This window comes from Ornithorhynchus anatinus, chromosome 17, assembly GCF_004115215.2.
Source record: "Ornithorhynchus anatinus isolate Pmale09 chromosome 17, mOrnAna1.pri.v4, whole genome shotgun sequence".
Classification (NCBI taxonomy): Eukaryota; Metazoa; Chordata; class Mammalia; order Monotremata; family Ornithorhynchidae; genus Ornithorhynchus; species Ornithorhynchus anatinus.
The window spans coordinates 10334439-10354892 of NC_041744.1; the positions used below are offsets into that span (position 1 = coordinate 10334439).

At 44.0% G+C, this 20454-nt stretch overlaps 1 protein-coding gene across 5 annotated transcripts in view; it reads left to right on the plus strand.

Moving 5' to 3' along the window:
• NF1 (neurofibromin 1) overlaps positions 1-20454 on the plus strand; it is a 184711-nt gene that overhangs the window by 158560 nt on the left and 5697 nt on the right. For 3 of the 5 annotated variants that reach the window (XM_039914576.1, XM_029082634.2, XM_029082637.2), the window contains 7 exons: positions 763-920; positions 3187-3309; positions 3969-4099; positions 4543-4643; positions 6293-6435; positions 7061-7107; positions 8663-8879. In XM_039914576.1, the coding sequence (XP_039770510.1) occupies positions 763-920; positions 3187-3309; positions 3969-4099; positions 4543-4643; positions 6293-6435; positions 7061-7107; positions 8663-8879 (920 nt within the window). Of the gene's footprint in view, positions 1-762; positions 921-3186; positions 3310-3968; positions 4100-4542; positions 4644-6292; positions 6436-7060; positions 7108-8662; positions 8880-16487; positions 16542-20454 lie in introns of all 5 variants that reach the window. The other 2 variants (XM_039914575.1, XM_039914574.1) reach the window with 1 other exon arrangement.

Sequence of the window (20454 nt, forward strand, 5' to 3'; positions counted from 1 at the left end):
GATAAATACCCTTCTCTGTCTAGGCAGATAATTTGTATATGGCTTTTAATATTTGTTAGGAAACATTCCCTCCTTCCAGGCCTGCCCCAAACCCATCTCCCTCTAGTGGGTTAAGCCACTAAAGAGACTATGTGAATATCATAGTCCTGCTTTTGGAATGAGATTTATAACTTTTTCTTCTGTACTCTCGTAAGACCGGTCTCTCTCTGTACTTGTCTTTTGCCTCATCACCTGGGCTCCTTGATCCTTTTCCTTTGAGGGCTATCTTTACTCTATCCCAGGGCCCTGCTTCACGTATCACTAAGACCAAGTTTTAATGATCTGTTTAATTACAATGCCAAGTATTTCACAAGAGTTAAAATACCGTAATTAACTTAGGTTTGTTTTCACATTACTTTTATGTCATACCTACTTCTGGTAAGAGTAAGGATAAGATAAAATGCCTTCTTCACTCCCCAAGTGTGTCAACCTAGGTTTATTTTCTTGACCTCCAAGGCTCAAGGTAAGGCGTGGTTCCTTAAACCAACTTAATTTAGCTGGGTGGCAAGAACCTTCTATTTTGATGTTTTGTTGACTCTTGCAGTCAGTTGCTGGAACTCTTTTAATTAGTGCTACTTCGGCTTGTCCTCTGAGGCCCTTGTAAGAACACGGTGCCCTTTTAAAAAATCAGTTGGCTGATTCATGTTGATAATTGAAAATTTCATGAAAAAAAAAGGCTATTTCTATGGTTGAATTGAAGCTTTCACTGTTTGACACTTTCAGGACACTAAAGGAAAATCAACCATGGTCCTCCCCAAAGGGCTCCGAGAGACATCTCGCCGCCAGCTACCCGACTGTTGGTCAGACCAGCCCCCGAACCCGGAAGTCCATGAGTTTGGATATGGGACAGCCTTCCCAGGCCAACACTAAGAAGCTGCTTGGTTAGTCTGCATGTACTTGGTTAGTTTGCATGTGCTGTTAGGACTGTGTTTTTTGTGTTTTTTGTTTTTACACCCTCGCAGGTTAAAACATTTCTGTCGGACTGGGATAAGGAATTACTTGGCTCTTTGGGAATAAAATTTGGGGCTTTTGTGGGAGGGAAAAGTGGTTGATGAGGAAAAGGAGGTTTTTGAAATATTTAGTTTGGCAGCATCTGTGAAGAAGTCATTTAGATGAGCTTCCTATCTGGACAGCGAGATCTTGGGAGGCAGGGAGTGTGTCTTCTCACTCGATTAAACTCTCTCAAGTGCTTAGTACAGTGCTCTGCTTGCAATAGGCACTCAGTAATACTATTAATTGAATGACTATGCTAAGCCTAGAACAGGGAGTTAGATGCTTTCCTTAATTAATTTCCTCATCTTCTCCCTCAGCAGTGCCAATAGAACACTTGGAGGAACCCTTACATTTGCCCTTGAAACAGCCACCCTAATATTTAGAAACATAGCAGCCTCTCCAACTCTCCTGCAATAGTCTTAATTTTCCTTTAGTAACCTCTATTGGATTGCTCATTTATGAATGTATCCAAATCACTTGAATCCCTTGATGTTTTTGGCTTACCCAGCTTTCGGTGGCAGTGAATCCCATTTGCTTCCCCTTCACCGTAGCGAGAAGTTCCTTTCTTGGGTTTTGTGGTGGCGTGGGATGGGGCAGACATTAATTCTGGGTTCACCTCATTGATTATTCATCATGCCATCCTGTCTCATCCTTCAGCCTTCCAGAGTGAAGACCTAATCTTTTTGGTCTCCATTCTTTTTGAATCCATTCTGCCCTAATGATTTGTGTACATCGAATTTTTCAGTTTGTGGTAACCCCCAAGAAGCTTAAGAGCAAATGAATATAGTTTCCCTGCCATCATGGATGGGATCTTCTGTATTATCCTCTTTAGGAAAAACTGCACTAAAGAAGTCATTGAGTGCCTCAGCTTTCTCGGGAGTATCCTTTTTTATACCATGATCATCAAATGGCCACATTGATTCCATATCTGGCTTCCAGATATAGGGGTTCCTATATCTCATCATCCTCTAAGCTTTTGGCCATACAAGTTTAGTACTGTGGATATTTTTAGGAACTTAGCCCGTGTAGTTGGCGAGGGACAACACGCGTGCGTTCGTGTGTGTGCATGTAAAGATATTTACAGATCAGTCAGTCAACAAGTATTTATTGAGCAACCACAGTATTGAGTACTTAGTGAACGTGTTAGGGTAAACAGTCCTTTTTTCCCCTTCCTCAGCCCAACATGTAAGTGTACACATGCACGCACACGCACATCTACCTAGTTGTGCCCAGATCCCTGCCACCCACCTATGTCCCTGCTGCCTCTCCCCTCTACACCCATGCCTCTGCTCAAGTATCAGAGTGTTAGCAGGAAACCCAAGACCTAAGAGCAGCAGTGTCCTTAAGAAGCATTAATGGCATTAATATCACTGCAGAAGCTCCACAAAGAAGTCATATGTTCCAGGCAGTGGCACAAAGCTCATTTCCTCTGAGCTCCTCTCTTAACCAGCTCGATAAGCCCTTGTCATTTACTGCCTAAAACCCCATTCCTTTTCTGAATGAGAGAAAACTAGAGTTTGAGTTGCGCTTTCTTTGAAAGTTTGGGATGGCCAAATATAAACTTCTCATTTTACCTTTTCTAACTGCACTTACAAGGTCTCTCTTTTGGACTCAGAAAGACAGAAAAATGAATAACCAAATCTTTAGGCCTTAAGTCAGGTTAAAAATTTCCCAAAACCTGAGGGAGGCTCTCACTTTCCCTGTAAAATTTTCAAAATGAGGGCCACAAGTAGGGCTTCCCTCTCGTGTTTTTTCTGACAGCCAATTTTTGCTTTAACAGTACTGATGTTCTTATGTCTTTTGTGTTCCTTCAGTGGAGGGCTACCTTACTAATTTTTTAGTTTAAAAATAAATAATAACTCTAAGGTGATGAAATGTGTAATGGATTGTGTAACCAATCACATTCTGGAGTGAAAAATCTGAGGCCCACTTAGACCTCCACTGAAATAAGAATCCACACGGAATCCTTTTGTCATTGAAATAAAGCAAAGATCAGTGAGCACCCACAATGGTGGACCATCTGGCCCAGACAGAATTGTGCCAGGCCCTCAAATATGGACCAGTCAAAATCAACTTTGCCCCAGACCTCTTTTTATATTTAGACCTTGGGCTTAAGGTGTTCTGTAATTTTGGGATATGTTGTTTTGTTTTTAGGAACCAGGAAAAGCTTTGACCACTTGATATCAGACACAAAGGCTCCTAAAAGGCAAGAAATGGAATCTGGGATCACCACCCCTCCCAAAATGAGGAGAGTGGCCGAGAATGACTATGAAATGGGTGAGAAATGACTGCCCCTTTTCTCATTAAATGACATATATAGAATTGTTACTGCCTTCCATTTGCTTTTTAGCATCTTTCCAGGAGGGGGCATTGAGCTACTTATGTAAAAATTTGTCATCTCTAGAATCAGCAGCTTTCCACTGCTGATATAAAAAAGCCAAAATACTGTTCGTAGCATGCAGATTCATCAGGCATTATTGGCAGGGGGTTGGCATCTGGGAGAGCAGCTTAGTGTAGTGTAATATGCCTGAAATTTGGAGTCAAGGTACCTGGGTTCTGGTCCCTGTCCTGCCACTAACCTGCAGAATGACCTAGGGGAAGTCACTTAACCTCTCAGTCTCCTCATATGAAAATGGGGATAAGATACATGCTCTTCTTATGTCTTTGATTGCGAGCCCTCTGTGGGAGGGGGACTGTGTCCAATTGGATAATTTTGTCTCTTCCTCAGTGCTTAACACAGTGTGTTGGCACCTAGTAAATGATCAATAAATATTTTAAAAGGTAAAAATTATCATTTCAAGGTGCTGAAATGTGATTGTTGTCAGAAAAGGTGTATCATGAGGTAGTTCAGATTTGATCGAGTAAGAGGAAGAATTAGGAAATTTCAAACTTGCATATTGTATATTTGACTGTGGCCATCACTCTCTTCTGTGCAGAAACCCAGAGAATCTCCTCACCTCAACAGCACCCACACCTGCGCAAAGTTTCTGTGTCTGAATCAAATGTACTTCTTGATGAAGAAGTTCTAACCGATCCCAAAATCCAAGCCCTGCTGCTTACTGTCCTGGTAAGAAAATACTTGCAAGGTTTGTGTGTGTCTACTGTTTTGCGGCCCTCGCATATTGCAAGCCTTTTATGGTTTAAAAAAAAAATATTCAAAGATAATCAACCCCTACTTCCCCTCTCACCAGGCCAGATACGAAATAATTTCTCGTCCTGGGAAAAGCTTCCAGATTTAATCTAAGGCTGACATCAGTGCTTATCTCTCTGTTTGAAAATAAGTTGACATGGATCCATGTTTATTCATTTTAATATTGTTACTTCTCTTTTGAAATAAGTGGCTTGCTCAAAGACTAAGAAAACTTGTAGCTATCATTAGCATTATAGGATTTTTTTTGCAGACATAGCAAACTAAAGAAGCTCCTTCCTCAGAGGAGCATTTAAGGACAGATCACAGCGTCAGTGGTAGATGTGAATGTTAATATCTGATTTTCCTCCTCTCTCGGGCAGGCTACACTGGTAAAATACACTACAGACGAGTTTGATCAACGGATCCTTTATGAATATTTAGCCGAGGCCAGTGTTGTCTTCCCTAAAGTTTTTCCAGTTGTGTAAGTAGTTAAGATCCTTGTTTTTCACTTCCCTTCAGTCAGATGCTTTACAGAGGCTTGGTAAAACTATCATTGGGCAATATTTAGGAGCCCCAAGAAGTGGGGATGGGATGGCGTTTAGCGTTTCTGATCTTTAACGATATGATCAAATGAGCATACTTAATCACTGGCCACACCTTGACTCGTCATTGTGGAGCCCAACTGCAAAACGTCAGGCATTTCCATCAGAGCATCACTGTGGCCTTGGTTGCGCTGTTGAGCGTCTGAGTCCCAATTTCCCCAAATGTAGAGTAGGAAGAGCAACCCCACCTCTATTCCCACATTGCTGCTTCCCAGCTGAAAATCGGAAGTCAAATCCTGAGGATAGAGCTGGCTGGCAGCCTGCCGCTAAAGAAGGGAGTAGCTCTCTTGGAGCAAAGGTTTCCTCTGGAAAGCGAGCCGAGCAGGCGAAAGAGACAACAGAGCCAGGCATTACAAACATTAAGAGCAACACAGCAAGGAGTAACTTTTTTATGTGCTCCATTTGGCTGGGCCTTTTCAACCACACATGCACTCGTAAGTGAACTCCACTGTCAGTGCTGTCTTCTCTGAATGTGAACGACAACTATAATATGCATCTGTATGTATGTGTGTGCCTACGCGTATGAGTATACACCTGTATGTGGGTATGTGTGTGTGTGTGTTTATATGTGTGTTACTATATGTGTGTATATGAATGTATTTGGGTATATGTATGTGCAGCGTGGCGCAGTGGAAAGAGCACGGGCTTTGGAGTCAGGGCTCATGAGTTCGAATCCCAGATCTGCCACTTGTCGGCTGTGTGACTGTGAGCAAGTCACTTAACTTCTCTGTGCCTCAGTTCCCTCATCTGTAAAATGGGGATTAAGACTGTGAGCCCCACGTGGGACAACCTGATTCCCCTGTGTCTACCCCAGCGCTTAGAACAGTGCTCTGCACATAGTAAGCGCTTAACAAATACCAACATTATTATTATTATTATTATTATTATTATTATTATTATTAGGATGATAGATTTTCCCCTCTTGAATGAAAGACAAGCCCAACACAAAAGACCGAGGCACCAAGAACCTGTGCAAAGGGGTTGATTATAATGCTAGTGGTTTCCGTGGTTCCCCTCGCACACTCCCCCTCTCCCTACCTGGGGGGTTTCCGCTGGGGCAGAAGGTGCCACAAGTGAGCAGGTGGGAAGCGAGGAGGCATATTGCGGAGTGCATGGGATCATTTTATACCCGCAACTCATTTACATCCAGAGCGAGGATGAAAGTATTTGGGGAATATGTGTTTCACGTGGTTGTGCTAAGGTAGCCGCTCTGATTGTTTAGGCGAGAGTATGAGCAGAGTAATCCAGGTTCAGTCCCTTAGAAGTTAGAATGATCATGTTTGGGTGCTGGTTGACTGGAAGAACTCACTGTGATGTAAAGTGAATATTTTGTGTAAAGCCCGTTTTCTTTGTAGCCTGACCTCCCTCTCCCCAGTGCCAGGATATTCTACATGGCTAATTTCATTTGAGAGTTCAGATATTTCTAATAAATTTTAATCTAGGGTCCCACTGGGATAAGAAAGGGTGTCCTTTATTCTCCCTTTTCCTGTCACCTGACGAAAAATAAAGACCCTCTTGTTTCATGTAGGCACAATCTGTTGGACTCCAAGATTAATACCCTTCTGTCGCTATGCCAAGATCCAAATCTACTGAATCCAATTCATGGGATCGTGCAGAGCGTGGTCTACCATGAAGAGTCGCCACCACAGTACCAAACCTCTTATCTACAAAGTAACTATCTTTGGGAGGGAGGGTGTTGAGACCTGCTGGAAATAGTCTCCATATGAAAATGCTTAAATGTACCCACCTCTTCGATTAGAATTTCCCAAACATTATATTTCGACCTGCTGTTCTGCTAAATTAAAAATGATGACAACACTCGTTTCTGTAATACAGGGTTTACATTCTTTCATTTATTCATTCAATAGTACTTATTGAGTGCTTACTATGTGCAGAGCACTGTACTAAAAATGTAGGGACATTTTTGTCAAACCCCCTCGCGTTCTAGTCCACATGGCTTGACCAGTAATGAGTGCTTGTCCACAACTGTTTCTTCACATCTCATTCTATCCAGAGAGGCTTACCCTTTGGATAACCTCATTCTTTCCAAAACGCACAGTGAAAGAGTATATGAGGGAAGAACTGAGTGTATTTGAATTATAAAACCTCTCCCCATTGACGGTTTTCAGACCGCTTCATCCATCTGACATCATGTTGAACAATTGTTTTCAGTGTTTAGACAATGAGGCAAATCTTGTAACTTATTTGGGGTTTCTTGGGTTTTGTGGGCAGGGAGGTGTTTTTTGAAAGGCAGTATTAAGTGCAAAAGTTGATGATATTTGATTTATTATTGTAGGTTTTGGTTTTAATGGCTTGTGGAGGTTTGCGGGACCATTTTCTAAGGTAAGAATATGTGTTCCACTCTCTTACAGCCTCCTCAAAATATTTCTGTAAATAGTACTGATGACAAAAGTATTTATTGAGCCTCTGAGGTACAAAACACTATGCTTAGGTATAGCGGAGAACATTCAGAAGGAACTTTTCTGCTCATAGTGGTTTTCCTGTCCTTAACCAAGAATGGATGTACCTTCTTTCAGTTTCTCAACATTAGAAAGAAGCAGAAGAGCTGTTTAAGGACTGCCTCAGGAACATTTTACTTTCCATCCTCCCTAGACTTTGGGAATCAGGCTTTGAGCTGATGGTATTGCTTAAATCTATTCATTCGTGTCTTATAACCTGTAGGGATTACAGGTTCTGGGATAATGAACTGAAAAGCTACCCTAAAATGTAAGCAGTCAGTATCCAGTACAGGTCTAATCTAGATTCTGAACAGCCACAGTGCATAATAATAATGATGGTATTTGTTAAGCACTTATTATCCACCAAGCACTGTTCAAAGCGCTCGGGTAGATACAAGGTAATCACGTACCACGAAGAGCTCATGCTCTTAATCGCCATTTTACAGATGAGGTAACTGAGACACAGAGAAGTAAAGTGACTTGCCCAAAGTCACACAGCTGATAAGCAGCGGAGCCAGGATTAGAACTCATGACCTCTGACTCCGAAGCCCATGTACTTTCCGCCAAACCACGCTGCTTCTCTGCATGTTTTAGATACATCATGCTCGAATAGCTGACAAAGTCAAGGATGCCTAAGCCTCGCGCGATGTTATGTCCAATCGCTGAAGGGAGGATAAATTCCTTCCCCAACCCCTTCCTCTCCCTGCCTCCCTCCCTCCAGCAGCTTAATTGGTGACTCACGTAGGCCAAATTCTCCACTTTGTTGGCTAGGGAAGGAGATGGCGTGAAAGTGCAAGTGGAAGGGGCAGAGGTCTCTTCTCTTCCACTCTGATTCTCTGCAAGGAAGTGAAGGAAATAGTGTGTAGGAATCAGTAAAACAGCTGGAATAATGAAGATTCAATCCCTGTTCTCCCTCCTACTTAGACCGTGAGCCCCATGTGGGACAGGGACTGATCCAGTCAACTTATATCTACCCCAGCATTTAGTACAGTGCTTGTCACATAGTAAGTGCTAACAAATGCCATAATTAATTACTTATGGGGCTAGAGCTTTACTACACTGATGATCAACAGGAGTCGGGTAGGAAGGAGGGAAATTGTCTGATTTTTCTGCATTTGGCATAATCAGCCATGAGTCTTTCTTCCTGATTGTGCATCCAGTGATCCTGATTCAACTTTTATCAGTTCAGGTCTTTCCCAGGAGTAGCAAAAGGCAGAAGAGGTGAATTTTAGGATATGCAAATTTATCTGAAGACATTAAATGTAGGCTGGCTATTGTCTATGAAAGGGAACCCTTTGCGGCTACTTGAGTGCAAAAAAAGTAACCGCAAGGAAATAGTACATTTATCTCATAGGAAAAAATGAGTGCGTCTTAATGACAGCAGAGAGAATCATTGCGAAAAGGAATGCGCCACAATTGACTTGCATCTTCTCTTACAGCAAACCCAAATTCCAGACTATGCTGAGCTGATTGTGAAATTTCTCGATGCCTTGATTGACACGTATTTGCCTGGAATTGATGAAGAAGCCAGTGAGGAGTCCTTACTGACCCCCACCTCTCCTTATCCTCCAGCAGTGCAGAGCCAGCTGAGCATTACTGCTAATCTTAACCTTTCTAATTCCATGACCTCACTTGCAACTTCCCAGCATTCCCCAGGTCAGTCGGTATAGTGTCTCTCTAAATACGGGTGTGGATCTTCTTATCCGGGGACCTCAAAAATTCCATTTTTGTATCCGACCCACCACTAATGTAAGAAGGCACACTCTAGGATATTGGATTATAACAAGTCATTTGGAATGCTCCGTTGGCTTCGAGCTTGATTTGTGTTCCTCCTTAATGTTTTCATTGAGTGATGCCCTTTGTCACTCTGCATAGGGCATGTTGGGCTTTGGATTTCCAAGCGTAGATCAGCTACTGAGGAAATTTTCAGTGTTAGAAGGGTCCTGACCAAATCTGCCATTACCCCAGGTGGAGAAACTCTGGTGAGGTAGCTAGAGAAAAGGCACTTAGCTACGACAGCCTGCATCTGAGAAGAAGTTTCATTTCTCATAGTGTCCAGCCCAAACAATAAGGGTTGGGTGAGTTTGAAATCTTTGCATTCACTCAGTCAGTTCTAAGTGGGAATGTTATGTTCTTAAAAAACTCTTGTGTGAGGGATTACACTGTAGTATTTATGTCCTGGCTTACACCACATTCATATACAAAACTGTTTCTTCAGATGTCGTCAGGTTCCTTAACAGACTTGCATTCGTGGAAGAATGTCCCCTTAATCCGCAGTCGCGTTCTGTCCAGAGCAAGTATCGAAAATGTGCTATGACTATTGAAAACAAAATACCTGCAAAGCCCTTTTTTGTAGTCATTGGTATTCATGATCAAAATTCTCCTTAATATTTTGCCCAGACACCTTTACATTTTAAGAGTCCATTTGATGTGTGCAAATGATTGGCTAATTTAACAAGCACCGAACTGCGCAGTTCAGAAAATGAGCTAGTGGAGTAATCAGTAAAGAGACACGATGTTTTCATCCAACAAGCATCGAGAGATCAAAGGTAGTGTCAGGAGTTTAATTATGAAGTGCTGTACTTCAATCACTCAATTCTTTTGTGACTTGCAAGTCAGGCCCACATAACACGTCAAGCCTTTGGCCTGGAACATCCTCCCTCCTCATATCCAACAGACAATTACTCTCCCCCACCTTCAAAGCCTTATTGAGGGCCCTTCTCCTCCAAGAGGCCTTCCTTGAGTAAGCCTTCTTTTCCTCTTCTCCCACTCCCTTCTGCATCGTCCTGACTTGCTGTCTTTATTTAGCCCCCCTCCCAGCCCCACAGTACTTATGTACATATTTGTAATTTATTTATATTAATGTCTGCCTCCCCCTCTAGACTGTAAACTCCTTATGGGCAGGGAATGTGTCTGTTACAGTGTACTCTCCCAAGCGCTTAGTACAATGCTCTGCACACAGTAGGCGCTCAGTAAATACGATTGACTGACTGACCAAATCCGATTCTCCCAGGTAATAATCAGTATTTTTAGCAGCTCCTGTTGGGGTGTCTTCTGTCACTTCTAGTTTAATTTTACAACATTCTTGCTTCCGGTCTATTTTTCCAATTCTAATAGCATCTCATCTACCCAAGGTTAGGACGAGACCCTGATAGCTCAGCGAAGCTGCCAAAGAACCAGCACTCATTGTAAAGAGTTTTTATCGATTCTTGCTTCCTCCAGGGATTTGGATCTATCTTGCTCTTCCAAAGTCAGCAATCCGTTTTTACTCTGGATCTTATTCATTCATTCCCCTAGAGTGTACAGATAATTCTTTGATTTAGGAAATTAAGCAAGCATACCTTGTAAACTCCATTTTAAAGATGGTAATGAGAAGAGTGTCTTGGAAGTAACAGGGTTGCTTCCCTGAGCATTTCTCCAAGGTGGCTACCTAGCTCATTATGGGCAGGGAACATGTCTGCTAAATCTGTTGTATTTTACTCTCCCAAGTGGTATAGTACAGTGTTAAAGCACATAGTAAGCGCTCAATAAATACAATTGATTGATTTGATGTTCACTTAAAGGACCGCTCCACCCACAAAGACCCTTTACCTGCAAAAGACAGATGTGCAAATGTGGCTTTTTTTGTTTTTTTCCATTTCTGTCTTTGATGTTTGTTTACTCATGGCATTTTGGAAAGTGGTACCTCTTTTGGAGAGGAGGGTAGGAGACTAAGCGGAAGGATGAAAGAATGGCTAATGTGGGGAGCTCACCCTTCCTCAAGTAGGCTCCCACCCTTAAAAAAACAGATACGATCACAAATCTGTCTTTCAACAAAACCAGTAGTTCAGAAGCAAACCCTGTGCTTGAGTGATGTCTGTGCCGTGCCTTCCCGTCTACTAAGCACAGAGTAGTTTAGAGCCTTCACAGATACAGAATCTGTTGCCTGGGCTAGAAGTAGATCTGGGCCAAATCAGAATGGCTGTATCTTCAGTTTTGAGTGGTACTATTATTATTATTATTATTGAAGAGCGTGAGTTTGGGAGTCAGAGGATGTGGGTTCTAATCCTGGCTCCGCCACTTGTCTGCTGTGTGACATTGGAAGCCACTTAACTTCTCTGGGCTCCAGTTACCTCTTCTGCAAAATTGAGATTAATACTGTGAGACAACCTGATTACCTTGTATCTGCCCCAGTGCTTAGAACAGTGCTTGGCACATAGTAAGTGCTTAACAAATATCATTATTATTATTGTTGTTATTAGTTAAGCACTTACTGTGTCTCAGGCTCTGTACTAATCACTGAAATAGATACAAACAAATCAGATTGGACATAATCCCTGTTCCACACGGGGCTGACAGTCTTAATCCCTATTTTACAGATGAGGGAACTGAGGCACAGTGAAGTGATTTGCCCAGAGTCACATAGACAAGTGGTGGAGTCATGATTAGAACCTGTAACCTTTTGACTTCCAGGCCCATGATCTTTCCACTATGCCATGCTGCTCCCGGTGGAGCCCCAGATGGTGGACTTGAAGTCCCCGAAGCTCCTGAGAAAACTGCCTTTGTGGTAAAAAGCCCCAAATCCCTGATTAGACCTATGCTGTGGCCCCACGGCCACCCTGACCACATCCTCGGACTCAGGAAGCTGCAGGGTCCAGTCGGTCATCTGTCCTCGAACTAACCCAACTGATTCAGCTTTGAGATTGAATCAGCCTGAGGATCCTGAGTTCAAAAAGCCAAGTTGAGCCAGGCCAAGATGTAACACAGCCAAGGTTCAGGTTGCGTGTCTCCATATTTCTTTTAACTCCTGATGAAGGACTGTAGTTGAGGTTGGGGGAGGATCGCAGTCATCCATGCACAGCATTCCCAGGGGCCTCTGGAGATTAGAAGTCCTGCTAGTCCTTGGAGACCATCACATGCACTAGGCTCTTTTCTGGAGCCAATCCAACCTAAGCCAGGCTAGATCACCTCAGTCTAAGGACACAGCTCGAGTCTTGTCATTGGAAAGGGTCAAAATGGGGTCCAGTCAGGAGTCTATAGAAGCCGTCTTTGCAGCAAGGGCATTTCTATGCACCCAAAATTCCAAATGGGAACTTTCTCATGGATGTTACTGATCGAGTACTGTCCCTCGGCCCCACCACGCTTATGCCCATATCAGTATTTTTACTTATTTATATTAATGTCTGTCTCCCCCTCTAGACTTTAAGCTCATGGGGGGCAGGGAACATGTCTGTCAACTCTGTTGCATTATACCTTCCTAAGCACATAATAATAATAATAGTATTTGTGAAGTGTGTACTATGTGCTAGGCACTATACTAAGCACTGGGGTGGATACAAGCAAATTGGATTGCACACAGTCCCTGTCCCACATGGGGCTCACAGTCTAAGTGCGGTATTCTGTACACAGTAAGCGTTGGATAAATGCGATTGAATTAGAGAATTGGCAATGCCTTGACAATTTCACCCAGATTCCTGACCCCAGCCAACATCTCAGCATTGCTGATGGTCTTATCATAGGAATATCACCTCCTAGGTTGAATGGTCTCTGTGCCTTATCAGTGGAATTGAGAACAGATTTCTCAGAGGACTTCACAGATGCCAGAGACCTTGAAAAGCTAACAGTTGGTATATCAGTGAATGGACAGTTGTAAATTGAGAGATTCGAGTGGTTCTTAGCATATAGATTGTCGTAAGTTTTGACTATGTGAGGTGAATCATTGACAGTGTTCTCGGGGGCAATTTCTGTGCACAGCGAACTGAACTAGGCACTCGGGGTCTTAGGATTGAATTCCTACCCCTGAGTGGCTTACAATCTAATGGAAGCATGGTTATATAAACTGATGAAATAATAGTTAAGAGGGTGAGAGTAATATAAATAATAAGCCCAAGGGGATGAGTAAATCAATAAAAAAAGAATCACAGAGAATTGCCTCTGAAGGTTTTGAGTAATTCAGGGAGGGGCATGGCCAGAAAGCTGGGATGATGAATAGGAGAATACTGCGTGGGAATGAGGTGGCTTTTTGCAGGTGGGAATTTAAGTCAGGGTTGAGGTCACCCTCCAGGTCTCTGATACTTAAACTGCAAAATCAACTCGGACTGTTCTCCTGCTCCCCTACCTCCTCCGGTGCCAAATCAAACAGGCTAAAGATTCCTGTGCTTTGGCATCATCCATCATCCAGACAGGCAGCCATGAAGCTCTGTGGCAACTGTAAATGCTAATTCATCAAAGTGATCCCCCTTTGGAGAAGTGGTAGTTACCGAAATCCAAGCACTGCCCTCCGAGGGTGTTCCCCCTCTGATGGATGAACACAATCCACTGGTCCGTCTTCCCAGTGTCAAGGAGAGTAAGGGGAAAACCTGACTCTCTACATTTGGGAAACTTCAGTGCTCAGTCAGAGACAGCAGATCATCTTGGTACTGAAGTTCCAACTCTCGCACCTCCATCTAAATGGCAGAAAGCTTGGCGGCTCTGGATTGTATTAGGTGATCTTGGAGAATAACCTTTTAAAGTGTAGTTCATTGCAGTGCTTCCCATCTGGAGAACTGCCATCATGTGTAGGTAGAGATTTTCTGTTGGAAAGGTGGCCGATTAATTAGCCCAAGTGCATCCCAGATTGATGTAATCTTTGGAGAGGCAGGGAGGGCCAGGATTATATTTTTTTATCTTAAAAAAAGCTCTCCCCTGCAATCTTCACTCTGTCTTTCAGGTATGGATTTTTTGGGTTTGACCTTTTCCATCCCCTTCTCCCTCAATCAGTCTCTTAAAATTAGGGTGAAGCCTGAGAAAAAAAAAAGTAAGCTTTCTAGATTCTACACAGATGTTCTTAAAAGTTCCAGTGGCCATAAATCAATTGATAAATCCACCCTACTTACCCATTGTCCACTTAAGTTGTCTTAAAGACTCAATCAGTAGTATTTATTGAATGCCTGTTGGGTGCAGAGTGCTTAGGAAAGCACAGTAAATTTCAAAGATGTTTTCTTTGGAAACAAGGAATATACAGTGTGGCAGGGGAGACAGGCCCAAAATGAGCCACAGATAGGAGGAAGGGAATTGGGAGATGGATACAAAGATGGGAAAGTAAAGTAAATGTGCACTTTTACATTTTTTACATTTTTACATGACTGCTTGTTAGTAGTGTCTTGTCTGTCAGTAGCAATAGAATCAGTGAGTATTTTGGAAGTCAAGAGTTGGCAGATTTAGTCACTTGAAAGTTCATTATCAGATTATGTCTTCAGGGGGATCTCCCTTCTAACCTCTTGGTAAAAAGCCTGGGGGGATTTTCCTTGGGTAACTAGCACCAGTGATTAGTGTTTGTGAATCTCTCGGTGACAGCGGGACCTAGTGCTGTCCTTGAGTCTGGGAGTTAGGCGATCTGGGTTCTAATCCCAGCTCCACCACCTGCCTGTGTTGTGACATTGGGCAAGTCGCTTAACTTCTCTGTGCCTTAGTTTCCTTACCCATAGAGTGGGGATGAAGCCTATGACCCCATGTGGGGTGTGGACTGTGTCCAACTTCATTAGTTTGTAACTACTCCAAGGCTTAGTACAGTGCTTGGCAACGTAGTAAGCGTTTAACAAATCCCATTCAGAAAAAACTTCCAAAAGTAGTTAGTTTCCATCACCTATGTTTGGGCAGCAGGAAATAGGAATGTAAAAATAGGTCTTTCTATCACCACCACATTTCAGAGAGAGGCAGGCTCTGTTTAGATTCAGTTTTGCTGGGTTATCAACACTAGAGATGTCATTGCTGGTGAGAAATTAAGGAAGAACTAAAATGTCAATAATGTTCTGGCTATTTTGCTTACCTCTGAGTAGAAAATAGTTTTCTTATATTACAAACCTTTTTAAAAACTATTTAATTTTGTTTGTATAAATTGTTGAATGGTAAAACATACCACTGACTTTGAGCTTATTACTTCGTTTTGAAAAGTATCTGATTGGGCAGCATGCTCTGGGAGCCAGAAATCTGCCCCGTCAGTGATATTTATTGAACGCTTACTGCATGCAGGCCACTGCACTGATCACTTGGGAGAGTACAATCCGACAGAGTTGGTAGACTCGTTCCCTCCCCTCAGCAAGCTTTCAGTCTAGAGGACCGTCTCTTAGGGTTTTCTTCCAAGTAGCTGCGCGTTCAATTGTTGATGTTAGAGAGGTAGTGGGTAGGGAGGGCATGCCGCCACTAATTTTAGGTCTGTGTCTCGGGTATAAATGAGAAGGCAGCCGAATTTAGCAGCTCGGGCTCAAGGCTGGGAGTTAGAATGCACCCACTTTGAAAATGTCACTGTGACAGGGGTGACTTGCAGGAAAATCTTAAGGCTTTTGATCTGCCACTCTTTCCTCCCGTAATTCTGGCCTTCCGCAATGGAAGCTATGTGGGTCAGGCTGCGATTATAAATGCTTAGAATTCCCAAAAGCTTGTGCCACCTCATGATTGGCCATATTTAGCTTCAATATTTGTGATCTAAACTTAAATAAGACCTCATTTCCTCTTCTCCCACTCCCTTCTGCATCACCCGGATTTGCTCTCTTTATTCATCCGACCTCCCAGCCCCACGCACTTATGTCTATATCTGTAATTTATTTGTTTATATTAATGTCTGTCTCCTCCTGTAGACTGTAAGCTCATTGTGGGGAGGGAATATGTCTGTTTATTGTTATATTGCACTCTCCCAAGCGCTTAATACAGGGCTCTGTATAGTAAGCACTCAGAAAATACAATTGAATAGAATTCAGTCCTCATCATCCCTGTGCGTGGTGAAGCAGTGACCCACTTAGCAAATTATTAGTGCTATTGCCAGAGAGAATGATTCTGAAACTTCAGTAGTCATTTCATGCTTTTTAAAATGTTTTTCATGATGAGTTTACACCTTAATTGGAGGTCTCTGACATCTTTGTAGTCTAGACTTTCCTTTCTCCCTTCCCTTGTCTCCCCTCTACTGCCACCCAATTCTGAAAGAGAGAAATTATTTCAGACTAATCAACTCGGTATATATTTTATTAGGTGCTATTTTTGTTTTTACTCCAATCATAATGGCAGTGGGCACACGTTCATCAATTGTGCAGATTTTACAAGATTTATCTCTTGGCTCCAAATTTGTATGTCTGAAATTATTTTTTGCCAATATCAGACAGACTCTTCTGCGCCCCGTCACCCTTCTTTAATTGTTCCTGGAAAACTCAGGCCAGAAACAGTCATTTTTCTCAATATTTGGTTTCTTCACCCATTTTTATTCTCATGGACATTACTCACTTTTGTTTTTTCTTTCATCCCATGTCTGTGAAGCTTCTCTGCCTTGCTCTAAATCGGCAGTTTTCATGCAGCCGCTTCCTCATTCAGGTACTCTTTCAGTTTACTTTCATCCTGTTTGCACGAGATACCGCTTTGACCTGCTGCACCAGGGCTGGGCACACGGCATGAAAAGTGATTTACTAATCCCCACAACCACAGGGCTGGCTTCAGGTAGCCAAAAGGAAATCTACCAAGCCCCTCTCGTCAAGCTCAATTGCAGGGTGCTTCCTGGAAGCCCTGGACAGGCGCATTTTCTCTGTTGAGGATGTGAGGGGGCACCTTGAGCACCCAAGAAGGACTCCACCTAAAACCCCCAAGCAGGTGTGCAGCGTAGTACCCCAATATGGCTTCCCCCATTGGAAAAACAGCTAGCGTAGGCCAGAAACAGAAAATGGGGTTAGGCAAAAAGCTCACACTTGCTCTTCAGTCCAGAGGATCACCATTTTCTAAAGACTCACAGTTCAGCCTCAGCTGGTCCCTGACATTTCCTGGGAAAAGAGTGGGCCATACTGCCTTCTCTCCCACGTGTGTGCTGAGTGCAGGGAGCTCCGCCATTGTTAACCAAACTTGGATCCCATTCAGCTGCCAAGACGTTTTTCTGCCCACCAGCCTCTGCCGCAACCTGGAGCAATGAACCTCAAAGTGCTACAAAAATGTTTTTCTCTAACTAAGGAAAAACTTTATTCAATCTCAAACCTCTGGGTCAGGCAAAGTGAGATTGAAATAGGTCTGATGTGCCCTCCAAATTAAACCCCTCACCCAACAAGCCCTGTCATATGCTCCTTGAAATTGGCAATCAGACCTTCCCCCGTGTCATGAATAGAGGAACATCCTCCTTGAAGTAATTTCCAGGTTTTCATTAAGGAAACTTGAAGGGGGTCAAGCCCCAGTTGGGGCTCTTGTGGTCGCGTGGAAGTGCATGCAGGCGGTTCAGCTCTATTTCAAGTTTTCATGTTCTGACTTGCTGTGACTGACTTCTGACAAATCGCCTAACTCTCTGGGCCTCAGTTTCCAAGGAAATGTCAGGGTTTTAATCTTCTTTACCTCAAGAGGGTGTTGAATACTGTGATGGTAATATGTTTCCTAGTAAATGAGGCAGCCCATGCTCTTTGACTCCTCTGGGTCAGCGAGGGTTTTTCAGCCCGTAAAGCGGGGCCAGCAGTAGGGGTGGATTTAGAAAATCATTGCCAGAGGGCAAACACACCCCGCTTCTCCGGGCCAACCAGCTGCTAAAACTTTTTCCAATTCTGACCAGGACTCGATCCCAGACCGTCCCTAGGAAATTTGGCCGCCGCTGTCACGGCTAATTCATTTGGCCAAACATTCGAACTCGAGCCGAATATCCACCCAGCCAACCTAATCGGTTTTGAAGGATTGCTATGTGTTAAATGCTTACTGTGTGCCAAGCATTGTGGCCTAATATGGGAAGCAGAGTGACTACTGGTTAGAGCATGAGCCTGAGATTCAGAGGATCTGAGTTCTAATCTTGACTCTGCCGCTTGTCTGCTGGGAGACTTTGGGCAACTCACTTCACTTCTCTGTACCTCAGTTACCTCATCTGTGAAATGGGCGTTAAGGCTGTGAACCCCACCGGGACATGGACTGTGTCCACTCTGATTAGCTTGTATCTACCCCAGCACTTAGAATAGTGCCTAACACTTAGTACAGTGCCTGGACCCAAAGTAAGTGCTTAACAAACACCATAAAAAAATTAAAGACTACTGTCCTAAGCACTGGGGTAGATGGAAGATAATCAGGTAGGGCACAGTCCCTCTATCACATGGGACTCTGTCTAAGTAGGAGGGAGAACAGGTACTGAATCCCCATTTTACAGAGAAGGGAACTAAAGTATAAAGAAGTTTAGTGACTTCTCCAGGGTCACACAGTGGAGGTGGAAAGTAATAATAATAATGATACCTGTTCCATTATTGTTCTAAGGGGTAGATACAAGTTAATCAAGTTGGACACAGTCCCTGTCCCACATGGGACACTCACTCTTAATCCCCATTTTACAGATGAGGCACAGAGAAGAGAACTGACTTGCCCAAAGTCACGTAGCAGACTTGGCAGAGCCAGGATTAGAACACAGATCCTCCAGACTCCCAGGCCCGTGCTCTCTCCACTGAGCCACGCTGCTGCTTGTTGCTGTTTGCCAGGATTGAATTAAGGTGAAGTTTTACCCGTGTGGACTGAAATAGGAATTCTTCAGAGAGATGGCTCTTACTAGTTAGGACGCTCCCTCTCCTGAGAATGCAGCTTAAAGAGATGCCCAGGAGCAGTTTACCCAACAACATGAACCTCGGAGGGAGGCTAAGGAACCAATTCAGAGGTGGACCATAAACCTTCCTCTAGCCAAATGTACATTTTTCCTAATCCTGATCTGTGCACACGGGCTGAGGAAATGAGTGTAAAACTCAGTTTAGAACTCCGGGTGTGCAGTTACCTAAGAAAGCATTTCTGTCCCGGCGTGCCACCTTGGTAGTTCTGTAGGGCCCTATTCTTATTATTTCACATCTGCCTTAGATTTGTTTACGTGGCTTTTAATCAGCCTCATTTATCATTTAAGCGCCCCATAGATTTACTTCCAGCAAGTGAGACTTGAGCTAATTCCGTTTTCCCTTCTAGTCTGTGATCCTTGGCCCCACTCTAGATATAAAAGAACCGTCCAAGGCAGTTATGGAATCGAGGCATTTGAGAAGCAGCCTCAAGTGGAAACGAGGGACTGGATTGAAAAGAGTATAGAAGAATGGTGACCTGCGTGTGTCTTGTGCACTAATAGAAGCGTATTGTGTTGGGCCAGGAAAGAAATAGCTTTGAGTTGAAGTTGGGGGTTTAGTTGGACTCGACACAAAAACATTTTCCGTGACCTCTTGGACACTTGCCGAAGGAGCTCTACGCTCAGAGACACGAGGTAGAGCCGAGCCATGGTCGGGTTGCTGGAGCCAGACTCGAAGGGCCTGGATGAAATTGGATGTCTGGCTCTCCCAAAGCCCTGGATTTTTGCAGACCTACCAGTCCCGCAGAGCCAACTGATTAAAGAGACTGCAGCTGCTACTCTTCGAAATGGCTCTGGCTGGACACCCTGCTGGCCAGCGAGCAGGGGGAGCGTTCCTAAACTCTTCTCTGAACTGGCCTAGCCGCCACAGGCCCCAGAGTGGGGAAATGCAGAGCCGCAGCAGCGAGCAGAAAAACAGTTCTATCGTTCTCTTTGTCTTGCCCTTTTCTGTTGACCTGGCATCTGTTTGCAGAGCACCCAGCCCTGCTCAGCACAGCACTGTGGGCTAAGAATGACTTGCTCCTGACCAGTCCGGCAAGCTTTGGGCCCGTGGACCAGCTGGCTGCTGGAAGCCATGCAGTGCTGGATTAAGGCAAGGACTTAGAAGTAGGGTGGCCTAGTGGATAGAGCACAGGTTGGGAGTCAGAAGGACCTGGCTTCTAATTCCGGCTCCGCCACTTGTCTTCTGCCGGGTGCCCTTGGGCAAGTCACTTCACTTCTCTGTGCCTCAGCTACCTCATCTGTAAAATAGGGATTAAGACTGTGGGCCCCAGGTGGGACACGGACTCTGTCCAACCTGATTACCGTATATCTACCCCAGCGCTTAAAACAGTGCCCGACACATAATAAGCCCTTAACAAATGCCATTAAAAAAAATGCTCATGGGTGGGGGCTGAAGTCCAAGGCCCCCAGGCTAAGAGCTCTCTGCCGGTATCGTCGCAACCTCCACCGAGGGCCGGCCTGCAAGCGTAGCCAAATGGAGCACGTCTTCCTCCGGATCAATCCTGATCCCGTAGTGAAACTCCCTCCCCTCTCTGCAGTTCTGGCCTGTTGCTGGGAATGGAGTGCAAGAGGGGCGAAGAACAACAGTCCTAACCCAACCAGCTCAGACTCTGAAAGTCAGGAAGGGGAGAGAACCCCCTCACCAGCAGGAAGAGAAGTGGAAGTGGTGGATCGCCCCCTCAC